Source organism: Nicotiana tomentosiformis, chromosome 11 (genome assembly GCF_000390325.3).
Source record: "Nicotiana tomentosiformis chromosome 11, ASM39032v3, whole genome shotgun sequence".
Taxonomy (NCBI): Eukaryota; Viridiplantae; Streptophyta; class Magnoliopsida; order Solanales; family Solanaceae; genus Nicotiana; species Nicotiana tomentosiformis.
Genome location: NC_090822.1, coordinates 100,232,467 through 100,246,633, shown reverse-complemented (window position 1 = coordinate 100,246,633; position 14,167 = coordinate 100,232,467). Strand labels below are relative to the sequence as shown.

The window sequence follows — 14,167 nt, the reverse complement described above, 5'->3', positions numbered from 1 at the left end:
AAAAGAGAGGAGGGAATTTGGTTCGGCTATATATGTGGATTGTGGAGGGAAGGCGCAGCTATTTGTAAAATATACTAGTACTCTTAACTATCATTGATTTTGTTTAATGATTTGTGGGTTTGCTTATGGAATTATGATAGTTTAATGATTTGTGGGTTTGCTTTTGTTTTCATGAGAGGGATCAAGGGAAATAAAAACATATGTAATGATTCTAACATAATTCCATTTTTAGAAATGTTTAATTTTTTTTATTTCTACAATAAGTTATTCTGCAGAAGCTAGTGTCATACCCTTACAAGCTTCCCAAAAAACTTGTAAGCTTCTAACTATTGTTTCAAAAAATATGTTTAAGTAGTTGTTTAGATCAATATTTTCTTAAATATGATAACAAATGTTGTTGCAATCTTGCATGAATAGTTTATATTTTTCAGTATACAAATTAATATTTTTTTACTTAGATAAGACTTGAGACAACTTGTTAGATTTTGTTTTTTATACATCTTAAACATAAAACTGACAATTATTATAGTAAGCAATTTCATTTTTATCTTTTGAACTTGTAGTTCTAATTTTTTAGTTATTTTGAAGTTGGAAAAGAAAGTAAAAAACTTATACCATGGTTGAAAAAAGAAAAAATGAATGGAATGATGATAAGGTAAAAGGAGGAGGAAATTAAATGGGGTGATTGGCGCCTAACACACAGAAGAGGACCGTTAACGTGGAGATTTTTGGCGCGTAGTGAATTCCCACGTCTTTAGATAAAGGAAAAAATATATATAATTTAGCAAATTTTTTTTTTTACCGAAACATAGAAGTATTAGTAAATTAACATAACTCAAAAAGTATATCAAATATACGTTAAAAATACATTAAAAATACTAAGATGCACATACTTTTACATCACTAATATCCAAAATACTTTTCATATACCAATTATATACTTGTAATACTAGTAATATAATGTGAACAAATTGAAATACTTAATAGATACATGAAAATACCATTTACATTAATGGAATATTTTATTTGTATTTTAGTAATATACATATAACAAAAATTACCAATTTAAAATCACTTTTTTAAAAACATTACAATATTCTACGTATGCAACAAGAATCGAGATTCTCGGCCGATGACTAGTTTGTTTATTTCGTCCTGCTCCTTTGGGGGTTTCGGTTTTTGTGGATTTGTTCCACAAAATTGGTCCCTTAATCTGTGGGACAGTTTAATTCTTAAACTTGTTTCTATTACACGTAAAGTTTTGGAATAAACAAAAAAAATATTAGTAATGTCATATGTGAATAATTTTAAATAAAGGGACTACAGTGTAAAAAATAGATAAAACCCAGATTTGTCTCCACCACAACCACTTCTTTTGTCTCCATACAAAACTGGCGCCAACCAAACAAACAATCGAGTCAACGACCAAAACCCAGATTCATCTCTTACTGGGCTTTGTAGATGGGTGGGTCTTATCAGATCAGCCCAATTTAATTGGAGGGAGAATAGGCTTTTTTTTATTTTTATTAGGAAAACTATGTAGTATAGCCACTACAAAATATAATCGTCATAAATGTATGTTATTTGTATTTAAATATGTAATATACATATATACATGAATTACTTGTGTACATTGTTGTAACGACCCGACTTGTCGTTTTAAAAATTTACGCCCCGTTCAGTGACTTAAGGTTTTGAGCAGCCTCGCAATATGTATTATGACCCGTGTGTGTGGTCGAGTTTGATTTACGGATGATTCAGAGTGATTTGGAACACTTAGTCCCTAAGACGGAAGTTTAAGTCTTAGGATTTTGACTGTAATCGGAACTGTGTGAAGACGACTCCGGAATGGAGTTTCGTCGGTTCCGTTAGCTCCGTTGGGTGATTTTGGACTTAGGAGCGTGTCCGGGCTGTGAATCTGAGGACTGTAGCCAATTTAAGCTTAAAATGGCGAAAGTCGGATTTTTGGGAAGTTTGACCGAGGGGTTGACTTTTGATATTGGGGTCGGAATGCGATTCTGAGAGTTGGAGCAGCTCCGTTATGTTATTTGGGACTTGCCTGCAAAATTTGACGTCATTTCGGGTTGGTTTGATAGGTTTCGGCACGAGTTTTAGAAGTTGAAAGTTTTTGAAGTTCATAAGTTCGATTTGTGGTGCGATTTATATTTTCGGCGTAATTTGATGTGATTTGAAACCTCGAGCGAGTCTGTGATATGTTATGGGACTGGGTGACATGATTGGGTGGGGTCCCGAGAGGCTCGGGTGTGTTTCGGAGTAGTTTCGGACCAAATTGGAGCTGTTTGGACTGTTGTTGCTAAAGTCTGGTTTCCTTCTTCGCGAACGCGAAGGGAGTCCCGCGTTCGCGAAGAGGAGTTGAGGGGCTGATGATTTGTCCTTCGCGAACGTGAAACTGTGAACGCGAACGCGAAGAAGGAGCAGGGCAAGCCTTCGCGAACGCGGCCCAGGCAACGCGAACGCGAAGAAGAAAGAAAGATAGGGGCCTGGGGTCGTTTGGCCTTCGCGAACGCGAAGAGTGGAACGCGAACGCGAACGCGTTGGTCAGCTGGTTATCGCGAACGCGACGAGGACTTCGCGAGCGCGAAGAGGAAATGATGGGGCAGAAACAGTTGGCCTTCGCGAACGCGACCAGGATGTCGCGAACGCGATGAAGGATTTGAGGCAGTTGAGTTTTGGCCTTCGCGAACGCAAAGCAATGGTCGCGAATGCGAAGAAGGCCTATCTGGGCAGAATTAAAAGTCCCAAAAATGGGGGTTTGAGTTCATAACTCAAAAATAAATTGGGAGCTCGGTAGAAGGCGATTTTTGGAGAGATTCTTGCGTGGGTGTTTGGGGTAAGTGATTCTTATCTAGTTTTAATTAATTTTCATGATTATGTCTTTGAATCCATCATTTAATTCGGATTTAATGGAGGAAAAATCAAGATTTTTGTAAAATCTTCCAAAAACGAAAATTTAAGATTTGGAAGTTGAGTTGTTATTGGAATTCGATAAAATTAGTATGGTTGAACTCGTATCGGAATGGGTGTTCGGGTTTTATGAAAATTATGTCGGGTTCCGAGAGACGGGTCCCATATTGACTTTTGTTGACTTTTTGGAATAAAATTTTAAGTCGATGTATTATTATCCGAAATTATTTTCGATGAATTTTAATAAAGTTATACAATTAATTTGGTTAGATTTGAGTTGTCCGGAGGTCAATTCAAGCAAGAAGGCTATTTTGGAATATCGGCATAACTTCAAAAAGGTAAGTGTCTTACTTAACCTCGAGTGGGAGAATTACCCCTTAGGCATTGAGTCTTATGTGTAATTTGTGTAATTGAAAACTATGTACGCGAGGTGACGAGTACGTACTTGGTTTATATGTGCAAATTTTATTGAGTTAAAGTCTAGAGCATATTGTGTAGTAAACCGGATGACTGTTGGCATGTATTTAATCATCTACTTGTCGTGCCTAAATCCTTGTTGTTGACTCTGTTGTTATATGACAATGTGATGCGATTGTTATTTGATTATTATGAAATTTCGTGAATTTGCTGTTTGATAATTATTGAAACTTAATTTCATTTTGGATTTTTTTCCCTCTTCAAATAATTAATTAAATGAACTTAAGAATAGGTGTTTATATAATTATTGAAAATTTGATCTTTATGAAGACTTTGCTTTATGTTGAGTAATTTCTATCTCTATTTGATTATTTTTGGGTGTTGTACACATTGTGTGGAGCATTTAGCTATTTGTTGTGAAATTAGTTGACTTGGTTGTAGCTTTGGAATTTGGTTGTGACCATTGGGCAAATTGTGATATGAGTTAATTTTTGTTATGTTGCTGTGATAATTTTCCGTATAAAATTATTGTGTTGTGTAAGTTGTTATTTGAGGGAGATAAGGGTGGCATTTTACCGTTGATATTATGTGGTTATAAGGGTGGTATTTCACCGTTGATATTATGTGGTTATAAGGGTGGCATTTCACTGTTGTGTTTGTTGGCTATTGATATTGTCTGGGCGGAGCGATAAGGGTGGCAATAGGAGCGATAAGGGTGGCTATTGATATTGTCTGGGTGGAGCGATAAGGGTGGCTATAGGAGCGATAAGGGTGGCAATAAGAGCGATAAGGGTGGCTATTGTCAGGGACGATATGTGATGATGTGGGGTTGTAGTGTTGACAATTTTCATGTGATGTTGTGATTTTCTTGTTATTATTTGTATACATTGTGCAACTTGTCTTGTTGTTAGTAAATTGATAATAATCTGATTTATGATGAAATTGGGAGCCAGTGGCTATTGCCAGGCAGTTTATAAAATGAAATGTGGGCACGAGGTGCCGTGAATTGTGAGATGAGATAGGGATATTGGCACGTGAATTGTCCGTACAGTTGTGATATGAAATGAGGGTACGAGGTGCCGGGCAAATATGATGATTTAATTATGGGCACGAGGTGCCGTGGAAATATGAAAATAAGCTGAGACCCGTATTTACGAAAAATATAAAAATGGACTGAGACCCGTATTTACGAAAAATATGAAAATGGGCTGAGACCCGTATTTTGATGATTTTAAAATGAGGTGTTACATGGTGACTTTTTAATTGAAAGAATTATATTCAAAATATTTATTTGAAGGGATTTTTACTTAGAAAGTATTATATAAAAGAATTGTATTTTGAAAGATATTTATTTGAGGAGAATGTATTTGAAAAGATTTATTGAAAGAATTATATTTGAAAAATAATTATTTGAGAAAATTATATTTGAAAGAGAGTTATCTGGAAGAACTATGTGAAAGACATTTCTTTGAAGGGCTTAATTTAATTGGGTGTAATTGTGTTTATTAATTGTTGAGTGATATTAATGGTATTCTTGTTGTCTGTTGTGCATATCACTGGTTGTTTTATCCTGCCTTTATTATTATTTGTTTACTATTATTCTGTATATTATATTGCACAAGTTATTAGACTAGTGAGTGTCTTGACTGTACCTCATCTCTACTCTATTGAGGTTAGTCTTGATACATACTGGGCACCGTTGTGATGTGCTCACTCTACACTTCTGCACATTTTTGTGCAGAGCCAGGTGTTAAAGATAACGGACTTGAGTAGAGTTAAAGAGGGATTGTAAGGATTCAAGGTAGAGTTGCTTGATCGTCGCAGTCCCTTTGAGTCTTTTTATTTTATTGTACTGTTAATTTATAATCAAACAGTATTGTATATTCGGTCCTTGTGATCATTCCATGTATTCATTTAGAGTACGTGACTCAGTACTACCAGTTTTGGAAGGTTGTATATTCATATTTATTCCGCTGTTAGTTTGAGTTACTTATTTAATTAAAAAAAAAGGCTTCAAAATGTAATAGAAATCGGCTTACATAGTCTTAGAGACTAGGTGCCATCACGACGCCTGTGGTGAAATTTTGGGTCGTGACAATATATATATATATTTTATTTTTTTTGCGAGCGGGTATAATTATTTTGCCCGACCGGCCAAATGTGTAACTTGCCTTTCTTATTACATTAAGGGGGAGGCGTGAGGGACAGGAAACAGGGAAGGAGATGCTACTAGGGGTAGGCATCAGTCGGTTCGGTTCGGTCGTGAATGTTATCGGTTCAGCATATCGGTTATCGATTTATGAATATGCTAAACCGATAACCGAACCGATAAGATATCAGCTATCGGGTATCGATTTGTCGGTTATCGATCATTATCGGTTCGGTTATCGGTTTACCCGATAAGAATAAAAAATATTCAAAAGTTTCATGTTTTTATTATAGAAATCATGATCATACTGTTCAGAGAAAGGAACTCAATTTTTTCTCATAAGAAAAGATGGATTAAATTTCAACTTTAGAAAAGAACACTTTCTTTGCATTTGAAAATTCCAATGAATGATCTCAAGTTTCAAAGTTATAATTTAGTAGGAGTAAGGAATAAGACATTCAATAATCTAATTAATCTTATTAAACGTCTCACTGCGGGCGGACATAACTAATAGGAAAATAATAAATTCCTAATCTTATAAATACTAAAGAATCAGTGCAACAAAAGAAACAAATAGAAAACTAAAAATCTAAACAATTAATTCTTTAAAGTATAGAACTACAAATCTTAACGGAAGAATTAAGATGAGAAATTCAGAAAAAAGTTTAAAACTTACTCTAAGGAATAAGGTCCGAACATGAAGAATAACTGCCGAGAGAATTGAGAGAATGAAACTATAAGGTGGCTTTATATATTTAGTGGGTAAAATTATAATTTTATTAGAGTTTATTGGGCTATCGGTTAAACCGTTAATAAAGTTGGACAAACCGAGACCCGAATCGATAACTCAATAATCAAATAACATTAAATCGTTATCGAACTATTTACCAATCGTCCGATATCCATAATCCAATAGTATTTTATCGGTTCGGACTATCGATTATACCCGATATATACTTGCCCTAGATACTACGCTACTAGTGAGATTTGAACTGTCCATCTCAATTGTAGAATGTAGGGAGCTGGCCAAGTGAGTTAACCCTCGACCTTATAGGCTTTTACTTCTCTTTCTTTATCCCTTTTTTGGTTAAATTTGTCCTTTTCAATGTAGTTGTATGTGGTGAGTTGGAAAGGAAACGGATCATACACTTAAAGTCTCAAATATTCTCCTGAAGTGGATTAACTTTTGTCCAATTAAAATAGTTAATCAAGAAAGTGACATCATAATAGCAATTTATAGTTCTACCAAAGACTAACATATAAAATAAAACAAAAAAGAAAGAAACTTTAAATGGTAATACTTCTCGGTAGCTTCAGTTTTTAGTACTTTACTAGTAATGGATAGCCCATGTTCAGGGGCGGCCCAACTATATTTGGGGCCTAAAACAAACTTAAATGAGGGGCTCTAAGTTTTCGGTATTAAAAAACTCATTTAGTAAAATTTTATTTAAAGTTTATTTTTTTAGTTTTTGAGATGTAAAATTATTAATAATTTATTTATAATCGATTTTTTGACTAGGATTATATATGTTTCCACTTTCTAGGATTATTATTCAATTCTTTTAGGATTTCCTGATTTTCTAAAAAATCCGTGGCTCACCAATTTCTTCTTCTTCTTCTTGGATTCCATTGTCTGTCTAACTCAACTATATTAGCGATTTGTTCATCTACCACAAAAATTTTCCTAATTTTTTATTTAAATTTTTTATTGTTCGCTAAAAATTTATCAAGCGCTCCTTTTTGGGATTGTATTAAAGTTCTAATTCTTCCATTTTTGGGCATTTTTAATACGCGAATTCATATTTTCTTATTGACATATTAAAATTCATTATAAATAAATAAAAAGATGATACATATACTTACAAACAAAAGATATCAAAAAATAGCAAATTCTAGATGCAAAGTAATAAGAAAAGTACGGAACAATTGAATCTGGTTTAACAAACAGTTATAGATAACTTGATATTACTTTTGTTGCTTTAATATTTTTGGTGCAATGCCGGAAAAGCTTGACAAAAAAGGGTTGCAATTGCCTTTTGCTATCTTACTTGAAGGAATGTTTTATGAGATAGTGGACTTGTAAAGAAAGACAAAGTAATCAAAGTATTATGAGCCTCATTGATAATGATGATAGTGTATAAAGGAGTCAAGAAACATATTCACACCTAAAGTTTAGGGCTGAATCCCAAAAGTAACTATTCATATTACCAAATTATCTCTTATTTCCTTTTTCATGAAAAATGCTTTTTTTTTTTTTTTGATATATTAGATATTTTAAAAAAAAATTATCATATGCAGCTATTTAATATTAGAAAATTTTGGGCCCCCATAAATATGGGGCTTCAAGCGGTTGCTTAAGTTGCCTTACCATCGGGCCGTCCCTGCCCATGTTGTGCATGGACCCCATAATACTATTACCTAAATATTAGTACCGTAAAGATGTGTATGGTAGAGTTATATCGATCTCCAAAGGATACTAAAGTTATTCTTAAAACACCTAAAGTCATTACAAAATTATAATTTTATTGGCCTCAACTATTACTTGAAAATTAAAATTTAAAAGGAGCGTGTTTGATGATCATGTTGTGCGAATTACCAGGAGTTATAAAAAATTTATTTAACTTATAAACATTAACAATCTTTTTTTATTGCAATGTCAAGTTATCAAATGCAACTAAAATTAGGTTCACATTTAGTATTACCTCTTGTCTAAAATAAATATTTTTTTAATTTTTTTTATGCACATTAAGGAAATCATATAAAATATTTATTATAATATTTATTTGATTAATTTATGCTTTATATCATAGTCAACTTACTCATTATATTCTGTAGGTAATTTATTAGATCGAAAATAGATTTGAAAAAACAGACTAATGTTATTTTAATTTTCCAAAACAACGTTTATTTTGGCCAAATATATTTAGCTAAAATGACATTTATTTTTAAGGGAAGGAAGGGGATATAACCTAATTAAAATTATTTACATGTGAAATAAGGAAAATAACATTGTAGAAGATGAGGGTTATTGTTTGTCGGTTTTACGTCAAATTGAACTCTATTTTACTCAGGAAAATTGTTTACTCAAAGAAGGATTTTAGTGTTATTTTTATAAGATTATAGAGATGCATATACTAAAGTTAGATGATTTTAGATTCAATTATTGATTATGAAATTTCATACTACTACTACTACTACTTTATAGGAAATAAAACTCTTAAAATTTGCATGATGAGAAGAAATTTACGTGTAAAAAGAGAACTTTTGAGAGCATAGGTGTCCGACTAATTATCTGTACAAATATTAACTATACATTTAAGTTAATATAGATCAATTAAAGCATATTCTTTGTGTGTGAAATTATGAGATTAATAGCATATAAAGTACCACTTATTAGCCATGGATTTTTTTTTTTTTTTTTTTTTTTGCATATTTCTAGTCTTTTTTTGGGATATTCAAAATATTTTACACCTATCATATTTTCTTAAACTTTGGTTTTTGAACGTTTCCTTTTTGTTATCCAACTAATAAGTACTCAAAAGAGAAGATAAACCCATCAACAGAAGTCTAGTTCTTTAATCTAAAAGGTAATATGTACGCGCATAGAACAATCGAGCATTAAATTTGGTCCTTTTTTTAATTATTATTTCGTATGAATTTTTTGAATATTTTTGTAGAAAATAAAACTTTTGTACAAAAATATAGAATGTGAAAAATAAAAGGATAAGGAGTAATAGCCAATCCATAAAACAAACAAAGAGCTATACTACTTTGGTAAGGTGCATAAGAATAATGCGGAATAAGGTGTATTAGTAATGCTGGTATTAGTTATACTTACATTAGTTATGCTGGTATTAGTTATGCATATTTCTTATCCATTGTTTGGTTTGATATATTAAAGCATTGCACAATTTCTAAAAGAATTGTTTGTTTACAAAAAAGCCCTCAAAATCAGTCCATCACTCTATTTTTTTAGAAGAAACATATGTTAGGAATGTTTTTACATAAAAAGGTTTAAAAATAATTATTTGATTTGTGTACCTATATTGTAGTATATAACTAAATATTTATTTAAAAAAGGAAATATGCTAAGTATTTATTTATTTACTAGGGATATAATTTTATTTCTCACTATTTGGATTATTTTAAATTTGCATTAATATAATAGCATATTTTAATCAAGCATAAATTTTGAAGGATAATTGTGTCTTTAACTAAGCTAATGCATGCATTAAAACCCATTGCATTGCTAATACCATGGCTTTCTATGCATTAGTTATGCATAAGATAATACCAAATATGGTGTATAACTAATGCATAGTTTCAAAAAGTGTACCAAATAAAGTATTATTAATACAAAGCTAATGCATGCATTATTTTATCTAATGCATCCTATCAAACGACCCCTAAGTGTTACAGTGAAACAACGAGAGAGGGGCCCACTTGAACAATAAGTGGTAGTTTAAAACGCAGCAGTAACAATAAGCGGTATGGAAAGTTGAGGTGGACACCGCACTTCCAACAAACTTATCAAGTGTGTACAAGTAATAAAGCTAACAAGTACAATATCTTGAAAGCATATAAACTATGGAATTTCAAAAATATTCCTATGTCAGGGAGACATGTTGACCATGAGGTGCCCGATTATCCCCACTTATAGTATAGGAATACGAATAGAAATGCATGAGTGAGTTCCTCTAGTTGAGACAATAAGATATGCTAGACCATTCTGCTTTAGCCTTTGGAGGAAAATTGGCCAATAGAGTAAAACTTAACCAATAGGTTGTGAGTTCGAGTCACCCCAAGAGCAAGGTGGGGAGTTCTTGGAGGGAGGGAGCTGAGCGTCTATCGGAAACAGTCTCTCTACTCCAGGGTAGGGGTAAAGTCTGCGTGCACACTATTCTCCCCAGACCCCACTAGTGGAATTGTACTGGGTTGTTGTTGTTGAGTAAAACTTAACTTATTTTCACTCTTTGAGGAGGTACAACCCAAATATTGAAAAATGACTTACGGAAAGGACTACATTATTTTTGGTTGATTTACGAACAATAACAACAACAAACTCATTATATTCGCACAGATAAGGTTTGAAAAGGGTAGTGTATATGCAAATAGTGAAGGTAGAGAGTTTGTTTCAATAGACCTTCGGCTCAGAAAAGGTGTGAAGAAGAAGAAGTAAAACAAAGAAAAAAAAAAAGAGAAGAAAAAGAAGAAAAGAAGTAGTGCCAAATAGTAACAATAGGGAAATACGATATACATCCAAATAAAGATACATCCAAATGATTAAATAGTTGCAAAGTCATAACGGAGTCACATAGCGCTAGCATACAGGAGATATATGACAATATTTCCCATTTGATACCACTGCTCAATATCTGAATCCCATTATAACAGTACAAAAAACTACGCATCAACTTGAAACCAAGGTTCCTACTTGCTCAAGTTTATACATGACTTTTACAAATTGCAGTTGATTGATTATTTAAGTAAACGAGCTAGGTCAGGGTCATCTAAGCTGACATCCAACCATCCGTTTAAGCGCATGTATTCAATGTAATGATCAGGTGGCTTTATAGCACGAGCGTTTCTTGGAGTGAAGCCATAAATTCTCTCGAGATCCCGAGCAAGCCATCGAGCATATGCTTGATCTATAGGAGGGACAATCTTCAAAAGCACCTCATGTCTCTCCGGTTTCGCTGGCTTATTTCCCATGACCGGTCAACTTCAAGAACCTGATGACTGATGCAAACAAGAGACTGTGCTGAGAAAAAAAACGATGCTCTGTGTATCGAAGTTACACACAATATAAACAAACATTATGCTGAAAGGTTTAAAAAAACACACTAAAAGAATAATAAAAAGAAGTATAGGGCATCTCGATGAAGCTGAAGATACAGAACAATGAACAATAAACATATGAAAGGAGCTGTGTCAATACTTTCAAGACCAGTATCAAAAGTCCAGATATCTTGGCAGTATATGGTCAATATCAACACTTTTTTTCTCAATCAACCTTCTTTTTCTTAATGTAACAAATCTAAGGCTTAAAGGACAAAAATGCCTCAATTTTATAACCCCGGAAAACTAACCCTGTTCAGAGATTCAGCAGAAGTGCAAGACAGTCGGCATAGATTTCTCTAAGCAGGATAATTGACCAATACGAATCGTGACCATGTGGCAACTGCCAATTGCATAAAACGAAAAGCAAGATAGGCTTCCAAATACCATCTTGGATTGGTTGGCAGTCAATTGGTTCCTGTATGTACCGTTCCCTAAAATCTGAGTTACTTCACAGCTAATGGGCACCGGTTACATAGTTCAGAGAGTTTTTTAAAGTTTTAAATTCTTGCTGTGGAGTAAATATACCTGCAATTTTTCATTATAAAGTCCTTTTCCACCCCACCCAAATTTTATCTAAAAAATAAGAGTTCTTCAAGTGACATGATTCTTTATAATCTGTTGCAGAATTATTTAAATGTTTCTTTATAAGCTAGTCTCTGTTTCAAGTTGAGGAATATTGCAAATGGATTTACAAATAACATGCCAAAAAGTTCAAAAGAGGAGACAAACAAGTATTAAGTAACAATTTGACAAGAACCAGAAGATGGAGCTTCCCATCTTCATAAAATAATATGAAAGAGCATGCAAAGAAATATCATATAAGGTATGTAAGATGATTGGCGATGGCCAATAAGGCTTCAAGTGACTGCACTATTCTGTTCCGCTCAATCTAACAAATATAAACACAATCAATGTTAGGACTCAGGAGTTGTTCAAAACACACTTATTAGAGCTTTATTAGTATGGACCCATAGATTCAAAAGATGTAAGCCACAAAAAGCTTTAGACCCACAAATTCTCTAATTGCATCATTTTCCCTAATTTAGACGTATCTACTCTTTTAGAATTGTTAACAATGATATTTAATTTCCGATCCACGAGTTCCTTCTCTTTTTCTCTTGACTCAAACATTCCATATTTATAAGGTTTTATTTATCCATGACACAAAGGCTTATCAATAAAACTTACACTAGTAAAAAGGGGTACAAAACTCGGGGATAATCCAAGCATCCAAAAAGGACGTCACAGTATCAATAACAAGCTGAATTATCTCGGAAGTTCAAAAGAAGGGTAACAAGCTGTATGATGAAAGAACTTAGAGAAATTTGTACTAATTAAGCATTTTGAATAACTGAACTATGACCTGTAACTAGCCTCTATCCAAACTAGAGAAAGTGAGTATACTATTCTGAACTCTCTTTGAAGCTGTAACTGTGTATTACCATCTCAGAAGGTCTTTGGTGCACATTCAAGACTAAGGTCCATCTCTGTTTCACTGTGTTAGGATGTGCGAAAAAGTACAAACTACGAAAATAGGAAAGAGAAGAGCATAGAACTAGAGCGGACAACATTCTCACCATACCGATAATCTTATAACCAATTAAAAACTACCCCTGATTATCATTAACACAAAACAAAAAATAGATTCTTGATAGTGAGTCCTTGAAAAGTCTTCGTATGAAAAGGCATTATTCGGTAATGAATAAGATCATTTTCCCGCAACTAGTTATCCAAAATGTCAAAACTGTTTACCTCAAAGTGGTATGATGGGAAATACTGAGGAAGTCATTTTTTGTTATTTGGTTACCAAAATTTTTTATTCAAGGAAAACACTTCCCATTCTCACTTATGAGAGAAGTCATTTTGCTTTTATAACTATTTCAACTCTTGCTCTATATCACTTACTCCAGCCAAAACTTAGACATTATTATCAATCTATAATAAATAACATATTTTTCACTCACCAACTAAACACCGAAAAGAAGTGAATAGACCAGTATTTTCATGGAAACATTTTCCTATATACCAAACACACCTAAATAGAAAAAAATTACTAGCTTTATCCCTCATTAATTTCACTTATTGCTTTTCAAGATTACGCCAAACACCAGCTACCCTCCATTGACTGCATTTCACAAACTCAATATGCAAAAAATATTGGTGATAAGGGCAGTCTTCAAATTTCAAAACACAAACAAAGAGAAATTGCAGGAGACCATCTCAATGATAATAACGGACTTTGTGTGTTCATTAAAAATTGCAGTCATATAAAATTAACTCCAGTTTCAAACACCCAATCAGATATAGTAGCACAATAAGTCGAAAAACATACTGAGGGGAACTGAACTTTTGGAAATTACAAGAGAGAGCAGTGTATAGCGAAGGAACAAGATCAATCAAAATTAAAAATATCGGAAGGCAGAGAGAAAAAAGGAAAAATAAACTCACCGCTAGATGAACAAAAACAGAATAGCAAAATCCTCTAGAAAGCGCAAGCGCAATGCCTGCCACATTTTTGTTTGAAGCGTTTTCAGGTCCGAGTCAGTTTCCGGGTCGGATCTCAACCTCTTCTTTTCATTCTTTTTTTCTTTTTGGATTATTAATGGTGAAAGTGTTATAAAATAAAGAATGTAAAGTAAAGACAAGTATAGAGAGAAACTGATATATTATTCAAACTTCAAATTTATGTGCATAATGAACTGAATTCTCCTCTATTTATAGAAGAAAAGAAGCTGTTGTGTAAGCTGCTACTGCAAGCTGCTGTGTAAGCTGCTTGTAAGCTGCTGCTCTAAACTGTTGTGCCAGATAGAGATAATCTTCTATCATGGATAATAT

The 14,167-nt window shown here is 33.2% G+C and overlaps 1 protein-coding gene across 2 annotated transcripts; it reads right to left on the bottom strand.

The window, feature by feature from the left end:
* Positions 1-10,721: 10,721 nt before the first annotated feature.
* Positions 10,722-13,936, bottom strand: LOC104101157 (uncharacterized). Of its 2 annotated transcripts, none has more exons than XM_009608579.4 (2): positions 13,781-13,936; positions 10,722-11,230 (listed from the first exon to the last, which is right to left on the bottom strand). In XM_009608579.4, the coding sequence occupies exon 2, from the start codon at positions 11,201-11,203 to the stop codon at positions 10,970-10,972; it is 234 nt and encodes a 77-aa protein (XP_009606874.1). In that variant the 5' UTR covers positions 11,204-11,230; positions 13,781-13,936; the 3' UTR covers positions 10,722-10,969. The 2 variants fall into 2 exon arrangements, with proteins under 2 accessions (XP_009606874.1, XP_009606881.1); XM_009608586.4 differs by lacking the exon at positions 13,781-13,936 and adding an exon at positions 13,665-13,727.
* Positions 13,937-14,167: the final 231 nt, after the last annotated feature.

Excerpts from the sequence above, each read along its gene's own strand:
- LOC104101157 (XM_009608579.4), bottom strand. The coding sequence starts at position 11,203 with ATGGGAAATAAGCCAGCGAAACCGGAGAGACATGAGGTGCTTTTGAAG.